Source organism: Gouania willdenowi, chromosome 9 (genome assembly GCF_900634775.1).
Source record: "Gouania willdenowi chromosome 9, fGouWil2.1, whole genome shotgun sequence".
NCBI classification, from domain to species: Eukaryota; Metazoa; Chordata; class Actinopteri; order Blenniiformes; family Gobiesocidae; genus Gouania; species Gouania willdenowi.
Window position 1 is genome coordinate 8553907 of NC_041052.1, and position 14880 is coordinate 8568786.

The 14880-nt window shown below is 35.9% G+C and overlaps 1 protein-coding gene across 8 annotated transcripts in view; it reads left to right on the forward strand.

Moving 5' to 3' along the window:
* Nucleotides 1-14880, forward strand: part of ksr2 (kinase suppressor of ras 2) — a 152406-nt gene that overhangs the window by 122502 nt on the left and 15024 nt on the right. For all 8 annotated transcript variants that reach the window (XM_028458470.1, XM_028458471.1, XM_028458475.1 and 5 more), the window contains 5 exons: nucleotides 3536-3584; nucleotides 5605-5966; nucleotides 9236-9332; nucleotides 9421-9554; nucleotides 14068-14202. In XM_028458470.1, coding sequence (XP_028314271.1) covers nucleotides 3536-3584; nucleotides 5605-5966; nucleotides 9236-9332; nucleotides 9421-9554; nucleotides 14068-14202 — 777 coding nt within the window. The remainder of the gene's footprint in view (nucleotides 1-3535; nucleotides 3585-5604; nucleotides 5967-9235; nucleotides 9333-9420; nucleotides 9555-14067; nucleotides 14203-14880) is intronic.

Consider the following 14880-nt stretch of genomic DNA (forward strand, 5'->3'; position numbering starts at 1 on the left):
AAAACTGAAGAATACAATTTTGTGACTATTTTGTGTAAGAAAGAGTCATTTATACAAACTTTTAGCATCAAACGCATGTAATATCCCTTTAAATGTGGGCATTACCAGTTTGGATAATTTAACCAATCAGCATTCAGATAACATATATTGTCTTTAAGTCAGGACTACTGTTCTTTTTTTCACTCCCATAGAAAGTCAATGGTGAAATGTCATTACAAACTAATGTCCGTCATGCTATTTTTCACCTATCTCCACCTGTTCTAAGAAACCCCAAAAACATAGTATTTGAGGTTTATTTTCCCAAACTCGCCTGTTTTCCAGAGTTTTAGCCTCTGAAAAGTCACTTTCTGAGTAACTCTACATAAACAGGTTGATTTGTGTCCTACTTATGCATATTCATGAGTGGGCGTGTCTATAGATGGGACACTGACTTCCTCCTCCCCGCACGGTGACTTAGGGCCAGAGGACGGCCCGCCCTCCTCCCACACATTCCGTAGCCGAGCTCATGTTGTTTTATAAACACGAGACAGAGCGTGGGGGCGGGGCGTTCGCCGGTACATACATAGACTGTAGAAAATACATACATAGCACGAAGCGCGAAGGACGCTGACATGCTCACCGTTGTGGGCGTGTCTGTTTACATGTCAATCACGGCAGAGAGCTTCCTGGAGGCGTGGCTTCTCCAGCTCAGTGCCGCGTCAAATTCGTCATCAAAGTGGGAAGGCGTCATCAAATTGTAGCGAGGTGTTTGGGCTCCCCCTGCAGTAAGAAAGGAGCAAATCACCCTCTAACTAACAATTGAGGGAATCAATGATAAAAACACTTTGGACATGTGTATGAAGCCCTAGTAGCACTTTATGATGTTTAAAACACAGAAAAGTTTATTTAGCTTAACATGGGCCCTTTAACATTATCAAACCAGCTACATGAGCTACATGAATGGGGTACTTTCTTGTGTAATCATAGTTTATCAAACCTGTTGACCTCCAAGTGCTTTTTATTGCTTAAGTAGCCTCGAAATCACCTCTGATTCCTACTAGTAAAGTTTACTTATAATAGACTTTATTTGATCTGTGTCCAAGTGAATGTCTTTTCCAATCAGGTTTTAAATGATTATATTGTTAATTTGGGTTTGTTTGGTAGCTGGATTACTTCAAAAGCACTTAAGGGAGTTTACCCCATGAAAGAATCCATTACATTTTTAGAAGGAATCTGGATCAATATACTGATTCTGGATCAGTTTTTAAAAAAAAAAAATATCGTTTATCATTGGTGAAATTTAAAAAATTCATATCTCGGTTTGGAATCGACCGACCTTTATGAAATTGGACTCTTTTATGACGGATTTCACCGAATTTCATCCGTATCAGATCTATATTGCACATTTCATCTTGATTTTTTAAATATGGGGTGCCCATGTATTTGGATCTACTTTATGGTTATTAATCGTGATATACATTTCTTTAAAATGTAAATAATGATCAGGATCACTCATTTAGATCACTGCCAATATCTGAAAATAAGGATATTTGACACTTGGTGGAGGTTTGTGCTTTCTGAGTGCTCTTGTTTGACATAAATCATCTATACAAGAGTCACATTTTGATTGATTGATTTTTTTTTTTCCAAACGCCTACCACTATTTCTTTTCTATTATGTATAAGAAACCAGTTTGAATGCTTGCTAAGCCCCTCAAACATACATCAAACAAGAACTTGACCTGAGTTGAGAAAAAAATAAAACCTTTATTTGTGTTGCGTTAACCGTTATTTGTTTTCAGTGCTGCAGGAATAATGATCTTTTACATTTAAAGAGGCGTCTTTGACTAGATATGACGAGTTATAGCGAAAGCATCTCATCTCACAGTCATTGAATTGGCCTCAATAAGACCTTCCATTAAACAAAGGGGCGTCTGCATCAGTAAGACGTCTCATCTCCAGTGTTTGAGTCAAAGCTGGTTTTAGTGGTTTCATGAAAGCGTGTTTCAGTGTCAACTAATGCAGTTCATTATCAGATGTATATGTGGAGCTCTTTTACTGCATTTAGTCTAAGTGCCCAGGTTCATAACAACTGAACTCATTAATAAATATTTTAGGTGTTGAACACTTGAACACAGTCTCAAGTGCAACTGGTGAACAATCGCCTTTTCTATAGAAACACAAATATCCGCAACTGAGCCGATAGCATTACCAAACGATAAATGGCTTTACTTTTATGATGAATTATACAGTAATATTTCACTAATACTTTTTTAATAGAGAGTTTATTTCACTTTAATTATCAGTAATGCTAAATATATTATTTTTATTTGGTTTTTTTTAACTTTAGTTTAAGTAGTTTGATATAAAAAAAAGTTAAAGATGTATTTCTTTTAGGTTTTTTAGTAAGTTTTTGAGCAGTTATATCGTTCTTTAGAATTCAGTATGAAAACTTGAAAAATGACACAGGCATAAGCAGCCTAATGTCAGATTCACAGTATTATGGAATATATATATACATACTATCCAGATCACAGCGTATTTTCTCCACTTTTTAGAAAAACAATGGATTGTGTTAGAACAGGGGTGTCAAACTCAGGGTCAGGGTCCAAATACGGAGCAGTTTATGCAGGAAAAGAGTGATTTTAAAATTATTGTGCCCTAGTCTGCACTTCAAATACAACATATGTAAGAAACCAACCATATTCATGCAATAAGTGATAAATGTCAGTCCCAACACCATCTTTCTATTTAATTTAGGAAAATACTATGTCATAATTTCAGGAAAATTGGAGGACTTTGTATTAATTTTGACCTATTTAACCTTAAAAATGACTGCAATCATGCAATGCTCCAAAGTAGAAGTGGGACGATATGTCAATACGGCAATATATCGAGATATTTTTTTGCACGATCGATTATCAATATGCTCGCGCTAAGTATCGATTTTTTATTTATTTTATTTTATTTATTTTTTTTTTTTTCAAAACCTTTTCTGCTTTTTCACTAAAATGTGCAGGTACGTCTTCACAGAAATGTTGTCACTGTTTGTTGAAACCAATATATTGTTGACTGGAATATTTCACTATACTGGTGTCACTGGTAAGAAAGACCCTATTTTGTTGTTTACAGAAAGCACTATTGGAGACACTTATTCGTTTACATTGGTATGTTGACACTTATTTACAGAAATGTTGCACTAAAATAGTGTCACTGTTCATAGAACACTTTCAAATTATTGTCTTTCAGAGATATAAAATAAAAATTGTATTTTTTCACTTAATCTTTTTTTTTTATGTCATGTCATGGATTATCGTAGATTTATTTCTGACCAATATATCGATAATCACAGTGTCGTCATATTGTGAGATAATCATTATCGTGAGCTCTGTATTGCGTACCGTATCGTGAGGTACCCAGAGGTTCCCACCCCTATTCCAAAGGGACCACGAGTTTGACACGTGTGTTAGAGCATTAGGAACCCAAACAAACAAATATTTAATATTAAATCCTGATAAATTCAACAAATGTCTTGCTTGTTTTTTTCCTACTTGCAGGAATGAGGGCAACCCTTTACTACAAATTGAAGTTGAACCTACATCAGATGTGAGTCCTTTTTTTTCTTTTTAAATTTGTTTCTTGGTGCTTTAATCAAATAAATCAAATAATATCCATTTGTTGACTTTTTTTCTTGCTATGTTGCATCATTTTCATCAATATTTGTCCGACATTAGACAAAAACAGTTCTATTGATGCTTGTGAGAGTGACTGCTGTCTCAATGATGTGATGTATTTCATATTTATGGAGCCCCCGGGTAAGTTACACATCAAAAATAACAAGAAGGAGAAGAAACATCTTCACTTGTTTATTTTTTTGTGAAAATGTGAGGCTGATTGTCTTTGATGATATTCTAGCTGGTGTTTTGGAATAGGTTACTTTCATTGTTTGGTTTAATTTACATTTAAAAGTCACAGTAAATAAACTAGTTTCCCTCCCTCTGGTTGTTTTCCTTTCAGAACTACTGTTGTGTACAGGTTGGTGTGTCAAGGGCACCAAAAGGAGAAAAGGGCACTTTTTCCTTGTAAAATATGTTGTTGTTAGAAATGACTCATAATACACGTTTATATAATTTTTTTGCTTGGGTGCATAGCCTTTATCCTTTCAATTCCAGGGTATACAATTCAATAATGCCAAACAAACAATAAATAAAGCATTTTGAGTCAGAGTAGGATGAAGCAGAAGCCTATTGAGTCCTACCCACATTTACTCTCTCTTTTAAATAATGACCAGAATGTGCTTCTATTACTGTTTACCCTCACCCCCTCATTCATTCATTCATTCATTCATTCATTCATTCATTCATTCATTCATTCATTCATTCATTTATTCACTTATCTTCCTATTCATTCTGAAGTGTGGCAAATAATAAATAGCTTCATTATAACTTTTTTTTAAAAAATTGTTTGACATTTCTGCAAATTTTTTGAGACAATTTCACAGATTCACCCACATACAAAAATACACATACTGTAGTTGTGCACCCCCCTGCCCAAGAACAATTTATTTCAGTTACAATGCAGTAATTTATTTATTATTTGCTTTATAAACTATTTGTACAGTTTAAAGTTTTACCAAATCCATCAGTTTGAATGTATTTGACTTTAAACATAGCTGCTCAGTGTGTGGTCATTGTGTGTGCAGCTTTATACACGACCCTTGCTGCTTTTTAGGTTTTTTTTGTAATATTAATCCTCAATATGACAGGAATCATACTCATATCAGCCTAATGACTAATAAAATTAATACAATTTAACTCGTCAAATTAGTTTAATAAGAATTATCTGACACAATATCCCCACATGACAACAACAATGACAAAGCTAAAAGCCTGGCGGGGGTGATCCTAGAATCAGAAATCATCCTCGGAATACAAAGTAATACAACATACTGCACAATTTAGTAACAAAAATGATAAAAATAGATGAAAACAAAACCGAAAAAACAAACTTGTGATCTACTGTTTGAGGTATGAATTGTTTGTTCTCTGATGCCTCAATAAAGACCTTTCAAAATAAAATAGTCTGTGACTCACCTTTGGATCACAGGAGTTTGAGAATCCTTCACCCAGACATGGACAACTGTCAGCTGGGGGCCACATGCAGCCCTCTGTCTAATTTGGTGTAACTCCCAAAATAGATTGCAGAAAATGACTCCAAAAACAGCCAAAATGACAGAAAAATACATAAGATGAATATATATATTTAGAAATACACCAAAATATGCAAAATGAAAACAAAAACAAACAAATGACTCTAAAAACACACAAAACAACAAAAATGCACTAAATGAGAGGAAAAATATACTGATTGATACCAAAAACACATAACATGACAACAAAAGCACACACAAAATGACAAGAATATAGAAAAAACCCAACAAAAACAACCACAAAAATGTACAAAATGATGAAACACAAAGGGCGCTAAAACCAAATAAAACGTACAAAATGACAAGAAAAATATAAAAGAATGACAATATTAAGATTGATCAGATTTTAAATTCTGAAGTGATAAAAGTTATCCATCTCTGCCCAAACCGAAACCAAAGTTCATTCTTGTTTGACAGAATGAGGAAGGCAACGACGAGGACTCCGGTGACGAGTTTGAAGAGATGAACCTTTCTCTCCTGTCGGCTCGCAACTTCCCTCGCAAAGCCAGTCAAACCAGCATCTTCCTGCAGGAGTGGGACATCCCTTTTGAACAGCTGGAGATTGGAGAGATGATTGGAAAGGGCCGATTTGGCAAGGTTTTCCACGGGCGTTGGCACGGAGAGATCGCCATCCGCTTGATCGACATTGAACGAGACAACGAAGACCAGTTGAAGGCCTTCAAACGTGAAGTGATGGCCTATCGTAACACTCGCCATGAGAATGTTGTGCTATTTATGGGGGCGTGCATGAGCCCACCACATCTGGCCATCATCACCAGGTAAGTGTGAATTACATTTTTACAAAACTATGAGATTTGTGAGTGTTGTGGCAGTTTTGACAAATGAGACGGGCTCAAGCTTTTAGCCCATAGAATTAACAAAGTGGGGTACTTCTGGAAACTTTTTATGTATATTTATATTCTATATGTTACCATGTGAGAAATTGGGCCTCACTAACTTTTCAAGGCAGTATGTGTGTGACTGGGGGTAGGGGAAATTAAAGGGACCATAGCTCCAAGTAGATTTGGTGTATGATAATGTCTGACCCCTCTAAATGTGGGGTACCCTCTACCCTTTGAAACTAGTTTCATGCACATTAGATTATTTAGTAGGGCACCAGAGGACAAAAGGTCACCGATTTGGGGGGGTTGCCTAAAATTGGGCACTCTGTGAATCCAACTAAAAACCAATGAAAACATGCAATATTCTTCTTATAATACTTGGAATTTTTTATTTTGGATCAGATTTGACCATTAAAAATCACCCATGTTTCATAATTTCTTTACAAAATAATTATGAGAGAAACAGAAAAAGGGCTGGTTTACGAAGTCACCGAAAAATACTGCTTATCAGTAGGATATTATCTAAAACTGCACCAACTTGGTTTTACTTAACCTATTCTGTGTGCAAGGTGGGCCCTTCTAGCCCACAGACTATTCAGGGTTGCTGGTCAGATGTAGACACACGGTTTATGGTCAAAGGGTTTTGGGAAACAGACCTGGGATTCTGAGGTAAACCAGCTTTCAGCGTGTGTGCTTCGGTGAATCTGCTGCTGTTCAGTTATATACCGTATATTGCTGATAGCGCTAGTCAAAACATAGCGGAGTTTATTTGGCCACTAAAACGATATTTACCTCCGACAAGGAGATAATAACTTCACCTCAGTTTATTTATTTGTTTGTCTGTTATGTACTGTATGTTGCTGATAGCGGTAGTCAAAACATAGCGAAACCTCCTCAGGCACAGGGTTTGGTGAATGCTATCAGTGTATGATGGTATCTGGCTTGCTTAGGGTAGTCTGACCAGAACTGACCAGGAGAGAGTTCTGTAATTCATTATTATGTATAAATTCTTATTTTGCATAATTGCAAACTTGTTGTATTAACGTTGCTTCTAGCCAAGCACTTCTACCTAGCATACTTAGCTGTGAGAAATGACATTGATCTTTAACGCGACCAATGTCAACTGGAGAAAAAACAACCACATTATGTACAATGTTAGACGTTTCTTTGAACAAAGGTGTTTTAACAATTACATTTATTTGGCAACAAAAACGATATTTACCTCCAACAAGGAAATAATCATTTCACTGGTGTGTATTTATTTGTTTGCCTCTTAGCAAGATTGAGTCAATAGTATATAACAGATTTTGACAACATTTTATCCAAAGGCAGATCTTATATCAGCTGTGTCAAACTCATTTTAGTTTAGGGACCAAATATTGAGCAGTTTGAGCTTAAGTGGGCCACAGATTTTTGTGAGAAAAAGAGCAAATTCAACATTAGCTGGATTTGGCCCCCGGGTCTTGAGTTTGACACATGTGCCTTACAGCATGGAAGATTCCATTAAATTTTGGAGGGGATCTTGAACAATCGTATTCTCTGCGATATGCAGCCGCTTCGATTTCGGCCATATTCACCATTGGTTTGCCAATGGCAATGTTGGCAGTTTTTTAGGGGGTCACATGGTATCAGCAGCGAGTAGCTGTATATAAATATATATATAATAAAAGCGATATTTCTAAATGCAGACAAAGTATAGTTAATGATTTAAAGATGGACGCTTCAAACCTCCTTATAACACTTTGTAGTCCTTTGTTGTTTGCTGTCTATTGTGGCAGTATTCATTTTAATACTGAGAAATGTCTCGGTCTTCTCTTCTGTTTACACGTACCGTGCAATGTTTTCTCAGAGAGAAGTGGTCATGTGACCTGGTACGTCACGTTCTGTGACGTTTATTTGCAGAGAACGTGTTTCCATAGCGCCTTTGTGGCACATTTCAACATCTAAAACTTTTTAGTGATAATTTAGTGTTATTCTAAAATCCAGGTGTTTCCATTACCAGTTTTATTGCACTATTTAGATTTTGCGTATTTCCAAGGGTAATGGAAACGCAGCTATTGAGAACTTTTGGACGAAATATGGCTACAGCTTATACATGTGGTTAAACGGCTTTAAACCACAATTTGGGATTAACAACCCAAGTTTTCTTTTTGTTCATGGACTTTCTGTTCTTATTGGACAATTTGAAAGTTAACACTTCTCTTTGACGTGTATGATTTACTGCTCCTCCAAACTCTTTCTCGGTTGCTTGGCAGCTGTGTGGTCTCCACACTCTGCCCTTGGCGGTTGTTTTAGATCAGCCACACATCTGCCCCCTAATGGGAAAACCAGGATAAACCGGCTGACAGTGAAGTGTCCAGAAGTTGACGTTTGAACAGACCGGCCCCTCTCCCCCGGGCAGCTCCGACCACCCACTCCTTGTAGCCATTGTGCATTTGTTTTAACTACAGCTTGACAACAGATAATAGAAGCAAAGCGGGCTGGAGCCAATTAAGTCTCCCATGTATAGGGCATGTTTAATTACCTCACGCTTTGTTTTCCAGCGGATTTCTTTTAATAAGAAAAAAGAAAGTGTGCGTGTGTGTTCTTAGCACAAAATATCAAACCGTGCAATGTTCTCATTTATTTAATTAGCTGAATAATAAAAGTCAAAGGAAACATTAATTTATGCCTTTTTTCACGCTCAACCAAGGATTCACATATGTCCTAATTTACTATTACAAAACCTTTTTTTTTTGTGTGGATAACTTTAAAACTTCATTGCCATTGTCATGGCAGTGTTATGTGGTGTAATGACTAATTGCGCAATTGTTCAGATCTGTAATTGCTGCTAATTCCAAGCTGAAATTGCTTTGAGTGCAGAGGAGCTGACAAATGGATTGGCTGCCTTTCAAAAATCCTCGCTGCTGATTGTTGGAAATAATAGCAAATGTCAGTACAACAGGTGGTTGTTGTTATCTTCCTCCAGTCCCACTGCTGAAAGTAAAGTAAAAACTAATAATCCTGCCTGAAGACTGTTTAATAAAGTTCAGGGACAACAAGTTGCATTAGTGGAAAAAAAATAATTGATTGCTTCTAAACTCTCTCCGCCAGGTTCTTCTTAAACTGACTTCTGAGGATGACAAAGTTTGACTTCAAGAAGTGTTTTAAGGTTGTTTTTATTTTTTAAATTTTCAACTCTTTTAAAAGTGCCACCTTTCTTTCAGCTTGTGTAAAGGCAGAACACTTTATTCGGTGGTGCGAGACGCCAAGGTTGTATTGGATGTGAACAAGACCCGACAGATTGCACAAGAAATGGTCAAGGTAAAATAACTTTAAACGAAGCACTTTAGAAGACGCACTGTACATCTAATATTACGTAAGTCCAATCTGTCAATCTGTGTCTCCTCAGGGAATGGGCTACCTCCATGCTAAGGGGATCCTACACAAAGACATGAAGTCCAAAAATGTGTTTTATGACAATGGTAAAATTGTCATCACTGACTTTGGACTCTTCACCATATCTGGGGTCTTACAGGCTGGCAGGTAATTTCCTTTCAATACACATCACAAGCAGGAGTTATTGTGTTATTGTATTATTGTATTACAGAGCAAACACTCTTTCTCTGTTGGACAATAGATGAGTTTTTCAATTTGTAAGAAAGCCCTTTTTTGTCTGTAACTTAATTGAAAAGTCTTTTCTGTCTGTCGGTAGCACAAAAAGCCTGCGCCTGGTTGGACATTGTTTGATAGTGTACCCTGTTATTGTCGCACAAGGTGTACCATGGCTCCTGAGAGTTAGTAAAACACTGCTTTAAATGTGAAAAGGCTGGAAATTGTCATGTTTGTGCCAGTTGCCAAATGATAGAAAATCCCAAATTGAGGAATGAAAATGGATTTAATAAAAGTGGTTTTATTTGTTTTATTTTACCAATAAACAGAAAGAGAAGTCAGTTTTTAGGTTGATTTGAATTTGAATTTATTTCGGCAGTTTTCAGAAAAACAAAACAGAACAAACACTCAATTGTCTAATTTTTCAGCCGAAAGGGTGTAGGTTGAAGCTGAGCTTATATATACTCAGCTAACCCATCACAACAAAACAAAACAAGGTTCTCTGTTGGGGCAATGAGAGAGAGAGAGAGAGAGGGAGAGAGAGAGAGAGAGAGAGAGAGAGAGAGAGAGAGAGAGAGAGAGAGAGAGAGAGAGAGAGAGAGAGAGAGAGAGGAAAATTAACAACTGAAAGCATTAAAAATGTGCATTTTTTTAAATTTATTTTTAGTTAAAAAACAATAATCATACTAAATATTACCATCAATTCACAAAACCACAACAAAAACACACAAAATAAGAGAAAAATACACTGAATAACAAACAATCAACAACAAAATATACAAAATGACACCAAAAACATATGCACTAAGAGAGAAAAATACCTACAATTGCCAGCAACACACAAAACAAAGACACAATAAATGAGGGAAAAATACACAAGATCACGACAAAATACACAAATATAACAGGGAAACATACAAAACAACAGAGGAAACAACCAAACGACACCAAAAACACACACACTGAAAGAGAGTAATTTAAATAATACCAACAACACACAAAATAAGAGAAAAATGAAACAAACAACAACAAAACACACAAAATGACAAAAAGAAATCCACACAAAATGATGACAGAAATGATTTTGATTAGAACATGAACTGAAAATACAAAGGTCAGTCTTGGTCCCACATGAAATGATCAAAACTATAGAAATAAATCTATTCAGAACTCACTAAATACTGTTTAATTACATTTATTTACAGAATGAGATTATTTAAAATGTGTGTTATCACTCATTCATTCCATCATTATGCTCTAAAGTAATTTTTTCCCCAGAATTCTGAGTAAAATGTGGTAGTTGGGCAAAGGGGGTACTTGGATTCAAAGGTTATAGAAAGGGGTACTTGACCCAAAAAATTATGACAAGGCGCATGTCATACACAAGGCAACTCAATGTGTTTTACATGATCAAGAAAACCACTGATAGATAATATGACACACACAAAAAAACTTACTGTTTTTACAATATCCATTCAATATATATTCTGCACAAGTTTTATGTATACATTAGACATATATACATACATATACACACATATATACACATGGACATACATACACATGAATGCACATGACATGTACTGTACATAATATTAATATACTACAGTATTTTATATCTACTGTAAAAAAATAATCAATTAAATGTAGTGTGGCAATATATAAATGAACAAAAACCTTTTATTATGTTTATTAAGCATTAATATATGTTATACCATTATATACATATACATACAGTATTATTGCTGTCCTAGGTAAAATTGTTGCTGTTCTTTTTTATATTTACTAATGATATATGATATAAAAAGCTTTTTAAACTGGTTTATGTTGCGGCTTTGTTTTATTTAATCATTTAGGCAGTTTCATAATATAACCCCTGATATTGTTATACTCATCCATTTTAGTGTTGTTCTAGCATATTGTATCTCAGACCTAGTTGGCTGCTTTCTGACTGTTTGTCAATTCAAAAGTATAGTTGTACACATTAAATTGGATTTACCCATTGTTACATTGTATTCGTTTTCTCTGAAAGTAAATATAACTGGTTAAAAATGAATCTTACCGTGTCTCAAGTAAGTAAGTGTAATTGTCTTTATTTTGCCGCATGTTACTGCCAATGGGTCAGGATGTGAAAAAAAAAAAAAAAAAACCCTTCAAATGAATTTGCATTTCTCTGAAAAATATTTTCTCTCATTTGACATGTCATGACTTAGCACAACAGCTGTCACACACATGTTGACCACATCAGGTTTGATTTGTCATCAGATTGACAGAAACCGTTTCGAGGTCATGATAGCTGTGACATCTCAACGAGTATTCGGAATATTCTCTGGATGTTGTTGTTTTTTTGGGGTTTTTTTTTTTTGATGAAGTTGTCAAAACATCCCCGCACAATATCTGAAGAGCTTCGCAAATGGACGGTGTGGGGTGGCACTAGAATGACCTTGCTGAACCATAAGCATGAAAAATTGAAAATGCTTTTTTTTTTCTTTGCACTTTATTAACAAAGAGCTTTATTACTGTTCTGAAATATGCGACTGCAAATTGTATCTTATTGTTATGAGATTTGAAGAAGGGTCACACTTTTTTCCCCATAATTAAAATATTTGTATTGGTTAAAGCTGTTGGAAACCATCATTTTTTGATAGATAAAGACAGATGCAAGTGGTTTTTACTTCATTCTTACAGTGATTTCTGGTGTTTTCACTGAAAGTTGTGGTAAAACTAAAACAATGGCAGATGTTTTTATGTGATATCACAGAGAATACGGGAACAAACTAGAACAAAAAATAGTGCCAAGTGAGTCACTGACCTCCTTGTTGGGTGAAACACAATAAATCACAGTAAGAATGATGTAAAAACACTACTATGCATCAGTCTACGGGACAATGTGTAAACAATGCAATATGCAAAACTTTTCCGACAATTTCAACAAACTGAGCGTTTAAAGTGGAGAGCAAAAACAGACTTTCAACCTTCTACATTTGTTTGTGAGTAAATTATCTTTGAATTATGGTGTATAAAGCCTACACTAACTCTTTATATATCTAAAAAAGATCATCTCCAGCAGCTTTAAAGCTAGGGTAGGCGATTTTTTCCAGATACACTTTTTAAGTTTTTGGTTTAAATTGTCTCTATGTCCTGACAGAAATTAAGATCTTATTTGCTCTGAAAAAGGAACAAAGAAAATCTGTCATCTGTAGCAGCTGTAAACCTGTAATAATTGCGACCAATGGAAAAAAACAAACCTTTTTTTTTTAACCAATCACGTCTCCTTGCTTGTTCTCGACCCTTCGCGTGCACAAGCTCACACTGAAAGCGCGTCATTGCTGACAGAGCTAAAACAGAGTTTTTGGTTACGTTTTTTATCATATATAATGGTAACGTTTATTGTTTACTTACTGCTGAATGAGACATGAGACAACAAAGTTTCTACACAATACAAGCGATGAGCTGAGCTCCTCTTCTGCAGCAGCTGTTCTCGTGCATGTGAGTGAGACGGAGCACAGAGGGGAGGGGCGAGGAGGGTAAAGGCGGAGCCATCATGGAGGCTACATTCAAAATCATGCTAGCTTTTGAAAATCGCCTACCCTACCTTTAAGCAAACCTTTTTTAACAAATTTGTAATACAAGATTATTCACTGACGAACTACAAAGTTTAGTTTGTCATCAGCTCAAAAAGGGAGCCATCTACACGAGTAGACTAATCTTAAAAACTAAAGGTCGGTTTTGTGACTAAATCCAGACTGCTTATTTTTCCCTCAAACAATATATAGATTTATAGCATAAAAGGATAGCAAGAGAAATTTTAACCATAATAGCGAGTTTTGTTATTTGATTTCCAATATTTGCATGAACTACAGTTTGCACCTCAGCATTTTAGCCAGAAAAAGCTGCTACATAAAAGACACTTCGTTATTGTCATTTCTTGCTGACATCAAGAAACACAGTTTAATTTGCATTAAACACAGAATCAAGTTCCACCTGTTTCCAAGTCCTGACAGGTCGTTACATATTAAACTCAAAATGTGATTGGTTCTCTGATACACACCAACAAGCATACAAGGATTGGGTTTAGACCCAAATAAAGTTTGGAAAGTTTTGACATTCAGTTGACAGAGGTGCTGGTGGAGCGCAACATTGTCTTGTCTACTTGTCTTGTTTTTATATTAATGCGATATTACTTTAAGACTGCACAAATAGCTGAAAATGCATTATTTTGAGAATGGGTTAGAAAGAAGTCAGGCAGTTCAAAAAGTGGCAACTTTGGCATTTATCTCAAAGTACAGGATGAAGCGTCTGTAATTCGGTTGGAAGATTCACGGTTTTTATTGCCATTTTTTACAATTAGTATGCACACAAATGTTGGTGTAATGTGTGTGTAGCATGATACACCAACAGGACACACCCTTACACTACTGCATTTATGCATGTTCTCTATTTGTAGCCGATGTGAAGACAAACTAAAGATCCCAAATGGCTGGCTTTGTCACCTGGCTCCTGAGATCATCCAGCAGCTCTCTCCGGACACGGAGGAGGACAAGCTTCCATTCTCCAAACAGTCAGATGTATTTGCTTTCGGGTGAGTGTCCTTTTATTATCAGATGCCCCTCCAGTTTGTTTTCCCAGATCCCAAGCTGGGATGATTATACCATGCTGTTGACTGAGTGGGTTTACAAAGCCATGGCTATGACCGTGCGTTTAATAAATCATGAGTGACGTTCATAGAGGAGCTTCCCAAAGGAGCCTTTTTGAATTATATATTAATGGAATAATTATATTTTAGCAGTTGAAGCATTTTAACTTTAGATTGCCACATGCCTGACGATGCGGTTCTGGCCTTGGTACTAGTGTTGTACTGAAGACCACAATATCCTAGACCAGAGTTTCTCAAATGGAGGTACGTGTACCCCTAGGAGTACGCCATAGCACGACAGTGGGTACTTGAGAGAGAGACTGAAAATTAACAAATAAGGTGTCAGTCTTGGTCCCACCCCAGGCGTGAGATGAACGGAAATATAGAAATAAATCTATTCAGGAGCCACTAAATCTGTGTTTTTCAACCTTGGGGATGGGAACCTTTATTTCTATACTTTCAATTTGTGAATCTATAAATCTAGTTCAACTAAAATGCAGTTAATAAAAAAATAAATAAAAAAAAACTGATATCTGAGCTCAAACATGATCAAAAAGAAGAAAAAAAGTCTTTGGAGTCCCCAGAAATTCTTGATATCAAAATGGGGTCACGATCCAAAAAAGG